A 7,977-nucleotide genomic window follows, 5' to 3' on the forward strand; every position below is an offset into this window, starting at 1 on the left:
GAGGCCTCAGTATCAGAATCCTCTTCTGCGGAATTAGAGGAGTCCTGATCTGGCACTTGAATAGAGTGACTTCCGTTTGAGTAGTTAAAATCTTTGGTGGTACGACTTGGGGGTTGGGACGACAAAGTTCCAAATTATGGTGGGAAGGATCGTCTGCCGGAGGATGAGACAGAGATGCTGAAGGTCTGGATTTGTAGGGCGACCTTGACCTGTGGACAGAATGGGTCGAGTACCGATCCCAGTCTAAATAGCCCGCCGGAGTCAACCACGGCATGGATGGTGGATAACCCCCGTAGAGATACCTCAGCTGGTGTTGATCCCAAGACAGAGGTGGTGGTGGGGGTATAAAAACTCGGGGGGATTGACTTCTGGAATGGGCACATCTCGGAGACAAAGGAGCCGCTTGTCTGTGAGAGTGGTCCCTATAATCTCGGTCATCGATATCAGCAGGTTCAAGAAGTAGACGTGGAGAGTGACGCTGCGTGCTGGTAGAGGCGTTTCAATTCCGACGTGAATTGATGCCGGGAGCTTCTGACACCGTTGATGTCGACGACAGGGAAGGAGAGGGAGAAGCCTCTGAATCCATAGGACGAGTAAGGAGCTGTACCGTCTCGATATCGGAGTAAGGACAGTCCTCTAATTGTTGTATAGGGGAGTCCAGTAGGTGAATGGTCGGAATCGGTGGAGAGGTATGGACCTCCGATGTCGATACTGCCGTTGGCGCGGGAGGCACATTTAAGGCATCACCCAGTGCAGGCACCGCTACCTTCCCCTTCTTTGCCGCCTTTAGGGACTTAGAGGAGCCCTTTTTTGCAGACTTGTGCTCCTTACTTGGCTTGGGCTTCTTCTTCATTGGAGTGGAAGCGGAGGATTGCGCCTTCGATGCCGGTGGTTTCAAGGTTGGTTGGCCGATGTCGGAGGTAGGCCTCGATGCCGGAGCCGTCGATGTCGATGGTCTCTCGGACTCCATCGCTGAGGGAGGATGTAACACCGACTCAGGGAGCGCCACTTTAAGGCAAGCAGCTCGGTTTTTCTGTGTCTGGTTAAAAAACCTGGCACAGTGCCGTCAAGACTCAGGTCGATGAGACTCCCCCAAACAAAAAATACAAAGGGTGTGGCGGTCAAGTGGAGTTAGTTTGCTGCTGCAACCCTTACAGTGGTTGAAAAAACCCCACTTCTTCATAAAAAATACCAGAAGGAGGAAAAAGAAGGGGTTGGGGGGGGGGGAGCCCGAAGGCTAAACTGAGGTAAAACCAGCAACTTCCCCAAACAAACCATTTTTTTGAGTTTTTTTGAAGAACAAACGAAGAAGAGTGAGAAAAATAATAAAACGGAGGAAAAAATCCGAAGAGCCGTGAGGCAAAGTAGCCAAAAAAGCAAACCGATCAGACTGACAAAGAAAGGGTCTTTCCAACGCAGCGGTAAGAAAGGAACTGGCGGAATGTCCGCGCCCACCCCTCTGGGCATGCACGGTGGGGTTCCTGCGCATGCCCGAGGTCTGGGCGCGAAAATCCGCTAAGAGCTTGCTACAATGCCGATCGATCTAGCGCGTGCGCACTAGATCCCATGGGTGTGAAGCACAGAGACCACGTCGAAGATCAATGTAAATCTAGGGGCACTATAAAGCAACTTAAATGTGGTCTTGCTATTAGTGCCTATTTGGAACTGTGACATGTGGGATTGTGATGCCGGGTTTGCTCCTTCCCAGAAAGTAGCTTGACGTGACCCCCCAAACTCAACAGAAGGCAGCGCGACTCAAGCCGGCCCTCAACTGCATGGCTCCATCTGGATTCTGTTTTTTATTTACACTAAAAACCAAACAAATTGATGTCCAGGGGGCGGGGTGGGGATCCACATGTATTTATTTGCATATCCACCCCTTCAGTTGTAAAACTGGAGTGGAGGAGTCTTGTTTTTAATCAAACGAACAAAAAACAGATAATGCAGCTGGCTCTCTTCCACCTTACTTAGTCTCTCTGCCTCTTTACAGGAAGCATTTTCCTGTTGTGGGGAGGGGAAGGGAAAGGAGTTTGTAAGCCGCTCTGAGACTCCTTTGGGTAGTGAAGGGCAGGGGTATAAACCCAATCTCCTCCTCTCCAGAAGCACAGCAGGTGCTGAGAATAAGGATGGAGTAAAGTCTAGTTCCCCTCAGGTACGCATTCTTTTCTCAGCAAATAAATAAATTAAAAAAAATGACATTGCTGCTCCCTTCTTTACAAAAACAAAAAGTGAATAAATACACATCAGTTGAGAAGTGGCTTTTGGATGCAGAGATACTAGCAAAATGGCCGACATTGAGAGAGGGGGAGTGGGTGAAAGAGAGCTTTGTGTCTCGTGCAAGGACCCTGGGTGGGATGGAGGGGAGGGGCAGTGGCTCAACGGTAGAGCCTCTGCTTGGCATGGAGAAGGTCCCAGGTTCAATCCCCGGCATCTCCAGTTAAATAGGACAAGGTAGGAGGTGACGTGTGAAAGACCTCTGCCTGCGACTTTGGAGAGCTGCTGCCAGGCTGAGTACTGATGGACAGATGATCTGATTCAGCCAAGGGCAGCTCCATGTGGTCGAAGTGCTGGTGAGAACCAGGCCTCTGCAACTGAGACTCCCAAGCGTAGTGAGTCCCATAAGTGAGGGATCTCCTCTCCTTACGTATTCACACCCAGTGCTTTCTGACCATTCCGTCTGTTTGTCAAGTGTGATTGGTTTCTACTAGGGCAGTCTTTTGCTGTGAGAGCCCCTACCTCTGGTACGAAATCTGGAGGGACCCCCCCTCCCTTTTGTCTTTCCACTGGGCATTCAAGACTCTCTTGTCCCAAATTGTAATTGGCTAAAATTTATTTTTTCATTCTGCCGCTTAGAAGTGACTTGTTCTGAAGGGCACTTTCTTAGGAAGTGGTTGGAGATTCCTTTTTATAGCAGTTTAATGTGTTTACCCTTAAACACCGTAATTTTTTAATTGCCCATTTACAGTAAAATGCTTCAAGCCATGGGGAGAAGCAGGAGATGAATGTTCAGATAAAACAAACACATTTATTTCCACCACAGGACTGAATGGGGGGAGGGGAGGGACACATCCAAGGTCCATGTGGGCTGGGGGCTAAACTTGCCTCCTGCCCCCAGAGTGGTTGAAGCCACTCCTCCCCCATCTGCACTGCAGTTCCACATCTGTTCAGCCTGGCCTGTTTCTCAGCTGCGCAAAAGCGCACCAGAAGGTAAGGGACCAGCATTTAAACAGAGAGATAAATTAGGCCGGTCACCAACAGAGAGAAGAGCTGAGATGGAGAAATATGGACCCCCCCTCTTTTTTTGGATTTTCAAGCAGGTAAGTTAACAATTAACGGCATAAACCAAAGGCAATTTACATACTTGGGTGAGGGCGTCCGGCGAGCATCCAACGGGGATCGTAGGGCGTCTTGGTGGGGACAAACTCAATCGTTCTGTCTATCGGGTCCTTTACAGTAAGCATTGGGACCGGGCTAAATACACTCTAAAGGGGGAATGAGAGAAAGTTAGGTACTCTGGCCCTTCAGGTGTGGCTGGGACATGCGAGATACCAGAGACCTTGAACATGCAGCGGTTTCACAAAACAACAGTAAAATCTCTCCAGTTTCTAGGCGTGACAGTTAAACTCTCAGGGCATATTTCCACCATGCAGACTTAAAACTGTTTTAATTGCAGTTGCTTTTCCTCAGGCAATCTGGGGGACCGGAGTTCCCAGAGGAAGGAGGCACAGCTTTCTAGCCGAAGGTTCTCAAGCACCTCACCCAGCTCCAATTTTCAAGATTCCCTCCCCCCCTTCTTAGAAGAGTTCCCTCAGCAGCTAGACGAGGTCACAGGAGAGCAGTCAGGACATCCAATGTTGTTAAAGCCTCTCCCTGGACCACCTGAGAACTCGGGGGGGGGGAATAACCCCTCCGGGGGGGGGTGCTACCAAGAGGGTAAAAATGCGGCCAAAATGCGGCCGTGTGGCTTCGAGTGGGAAATTGACCAACAGAAGCGGGGCAAATGGCGCAGCTCTCGTGTGAAATCGGTCAGGGGGTTAAAGCTTCTCCCTGGCTCACTCTGGTGCTCCTGCCTTTGGGACCCACAAGATGTTCTCAGCCACCACTCTAGGGTCGACAGGTTGTATCTTCTCCCCGGCGGGGGAATTTGGGTGGCATTCTGGGAAGGGGCGGGGCCATCCCTGATGTGATAATGTCATGTAGAGTGGGCTCCATGTGCACCTGGCCTGTAAGCCGTGATTTTGCGGCTTGTTGGGCAGACGTGCATGGGGGTGCGGAGAACTGTTGGGGGCGGGCTTCCCCCCAAATTCCCCCCCATCCCCAGGGACTGGCATCCCTACACCATTCTCAGTGCAAAGAACCTATCTCAAATTCCTGGCTTCTGGCACTAGCTTTTTAGACCTGGGATTCCCACCAGCCACAGTGTCCGATTCACATCCAACCCTTGCGCCTCTGCTCCTGCGCAGTCTTTTGCGGCCTCTGCAGAGCTTGATCCAGAGGCCAGCCGGACAGCCACAAAAAGATGACAGCAGCTGCTGTATTACTGGCATCAGGACAAAAAGAAACACTGACCTTTGGCATATACGACAGCCACTGGAGAATTGTGTAGACACCTTCAAAGTCATCGCAGACTGTGGTATGAGTCACCCCATTGTTGTGCATGATCTGAATCCCACCTAGTTGGTTGTTGGAGGTGTACACCTCTCTTCCAAGTACCTATGCAAAGAGAGGAAACAGGTAGACATCCTTTAGCATATATCTTTTAAAAGAAGACCATTTTTAATAGCACAAATACATATATTTTGACTCCATCTTTCTACAGAAGTAAATCAAGGCAGTTAATGTAATATTTAGGGAAAATAGATAATATGAACATTAAAAGACTCTAAAATAAACAGTGAAATGAACTAGAATCTGGAAACAGTGGCAGTGAATATGATAATAAAACCTTTGTATCTTCCCACCAAACAAACACTAAACTAAAACTGACTTGGGACCAGAGTTAAAAAAAAGGGGGGGGAGTGGTTTTCCAAACAAACCCCTGTAGAAATTGATTGGGTACCATTAGTACGCTTTGCCAGCTATCACCTGCCTATCCACAGAAGGAGGGAGTATACAGAGCAAGGCCTACATGTGGATTGTAGTACACAGACATGATGGTACAGGAGAAACAATCCTAAATAAAGTCCTATGGGATTTAGCCATAAACAAAAAGAAAACCCTGAAAATCTGCTAGTATACAAGGATGCAATCCCCCTCAAGTTAGTGATTTTGTAACAGGGAACTCAAGGGCTCGCTCAGTTCAGATATCCAGCAAAATTACAACTGGCATATGGTTACTATAGCTTGGATTCTAAACCACGACCTGAGCCTCCAAGTGGACAACGAGCAAACAGACAATTTAGAGAAGCTTGTTTGTTTTCAGTGTCTCCCACTTCTTTGGCTCTGGAACATCTGAACACACAACAGATGCAACTATGATTGGGCAGTTGAGACAATACTCCATATCTGGGAACAAGCCAGGATTTGCAGAAACATTTCAAGTCATGCTTTCCGCGCCAGTCATAAACTATGTTTTATAAATTCAGAAGTGCTGAAGCAAAATGATCACAAACCACGGTTTGCAAAGACTTTTCAAATCACAGTTTACAATTCTGTTTGCTGCCTAATCACAAGTCATGTTTCACATATCACAGCTGATCAGTTCACACATCACAACCAAATCAAGGTTTAATCATGACTTGGTGTGATGCCTGAATGTAATCAACATTCAGTATGGGGTAGGTGGTGGATAAGCTAAATTTCAGCAACAAAACAAATTACCTATTATTCCAATTTTGGCACTAGACTAGATTTCTAATTCTTTTCAGACAGAGCCAGTTTCATGTAGTGGTTAAGTGCGCGGACTCTAATCTGGGAGAACCGTGTTTGATTCCCCACTCCTCCACTTGCAGCTGCTGGATGACCTTGGGCAAGCCGTAGCTCTGATAAGAGCTGTTCTTGAAAAAGAGCAGTTTCTGTCAAGAGCTCTCTGAGCCCTGCCTACCTCACAGGGTGTCTGTTGTGGGGAGGGGAAGGGAAAGGAGTTTGTAAGCCGCTCTGAGACACCTTTGGGTAGTGAAGGGCAGGGTATAAATCTAATCTCTTCTTCTTCTTTACACTACCTGAATCCTTTTTTTGTATTCAGTCCTTTGCAGGAAGGAGATACTCATTGCTTCTTTAAAATACTACATGCCACCTCCCTAATAAATGATAAAATATTTCGATTAAAAGTAATTCAAAATGTCATTACTCTGGGAGAGGTGCTGTTCTCTTCCAGACTTTGCCAGTGGTGCAACAGGCACTGCCCCATCAGCACGTGTATCAGTTAAGCCAATCACAACCCACAGAATAGTCTTTTCTGGAAATATAAAACTATATTTTTGCCCACAAGAAAACACTGCATTTTAAAGCCTTTAAGAATGTGATTGTCGTAAGTCAGCCAGGGCTCAGCAATAGCGAGGACTCCTCAGGAGGAGCCCTGTGTGGCCAGCTCTGAGTCAGCAGAAGCCGGCAAGCAGGAAGATGAGCTGCACGCTTGTCAGGATTCACAGCCAACAGCTGGTGCAGAGCCACCAACACCCTCCAGCCCTGATTCAGGAGGTGAAACTCAGTTGGTTGTTTCCAGCCCTCCAGTATCACCCACACCCTTAGGGCACTGGAGATGAAAGCTAAGAACTGAGCTACAGGAGAGACAGCAAAGTGCATGCTTCCTGGCCTGATGCCAGCTGTTTGCTGATAACCAAGACTTGCAGGATTACTCCCGAGCAGCTGGCTGCAAGCATGACCCATAAGCGTATGACTATAAAAAATCAGCCAGGGGAGGTTGTTAGGCATGGACGTAACACATACAATAGATGCTCAACCACTGACTCTGCCTTGCCTGGCTTTCTGGAACCTTGATCTTTGGACTGAATGACTTTGCCTTGCCTGACTTCTGGTACCTGATACACCAAGCCTGCTAGTCAGTACAGTGATTCTGTCTGCAAAGCCATTTGCTAAATTGTGTCGCATGCTTTTTAATTCCAAAATCCCCCCTTCATTTGTCTGTTTTGGAGCCCCCCCTCATTTGCTCCCTTCATTTGTCTGTTTTGGAGGGGCCCCCCCAGTTTTATTTCTAAAAAAAAATATCAGTTCTTGTGGGTTAGGGGCCGGGTGTTAGTTCTAGGAGGTGTTGTAGGTCTTCATAGAACCGGTCCACTTCAGCCTCCTCTGCATCTGCATCAGTGGTTGGGGTATAGACTTGGATTACTGTGATGTTGAATGGTTTGCCTTGGAATCGGACAGAAATCATTCTGTCTTTTTTGAGACTGTATCCCAGTACTGACTTTTGCACTCTCTTGTTGACTATAAAGGCCACACTATTTTTTCTACGAGATTCCTGGCCACAGTAGTAGATACAATAGTCTTCTGAGTTAAATTCGCCCATTCCTGTCCACTTTAGTTCACTGATTCCTAAGATATCGATGTTCAGTCTTGCCATCGCATTTTTGACCACGTCAAGCTTACCTTGATTCATAGATCTTACATTCCAGGTTCCTATGTAGTATTGTTCTTTGCAGCATCGGACTTTCCTTTCACCATCAGACACATCCACAACTGAGCGTCCTTTCGGCTTTGGCCCAGCCGCTTCACTCTTTCTGGGGTTACTTGTACTTGCCCTCTGCTCTTCCTCAGTAGCATATTGGACACCTTCCAACCTGAGGGGCTCATCTTCCGGCGTCATATCTTTTAGCCTTTTGATACTGTCCATGGGGTTTTCTTGGCAAAAATACTGGAGTGGGTTGCCATTTCCTTCTCCAGGGGATCACACTTGGTCCGAGTTCTCTGCTGTGGCCTGTCCATCTTGGGTGGCCCTTCACAGCATAGCCCACAGCTTCATCGAACCGCGCAAGCCCCCTCGCCACGACAAGGCAGTGATCCATGAGGGGGCACCTCCAC

At 48.0% G+C, this 7,977-nt stretch overlaps 1 protein-coding gene across 1 annotated transcript in view; it reads right to left on the reverse strand.

Moving 5' to 3' along the window:
* Positions 1 to 7,977, reverse strand: part of ACACA (acetyl-CoA carboxylase alpha) — a 297,952-nt gene that overhangs the window by 68,255 nt on the left and 221,720 nt on the right. Inside the window, exons 45-46 of the mRNA XM_015420510.1 lie at positions 4,570 to 4,713; positions 3,362 to 3,482 (exon numbers count right to left, since the gene is read on the reverse strand). Coding sequence (XP_015275996.1) covers positions 3,362 to 3,482; positions 4,570 to 4,713 — 265 coding nt within the window. The remainder of the gene's footprint in view (positions 1 to 3,361; positions 3,483 to 4,569; positions 4,714 to 7,977) is intronic.

The sequence above is a fragment of the Gekko japonicus genome, unplaced genomic scaffold (genome assembly GCF_001447785.1).
Source record: "Gekko japonicus isolate JY-2015 unplaced genomic scaffold, Gekko_japonicus_V1.1 scaffold534, whole genome shotgun sequence".
Taxonomy (NCBI): domain Eukaryota; kingdom Metazoa; phylum Chordata; class Lepidosauria; order Squamata; family Gekkonidae; genus Gekko; species Gekko japonicus.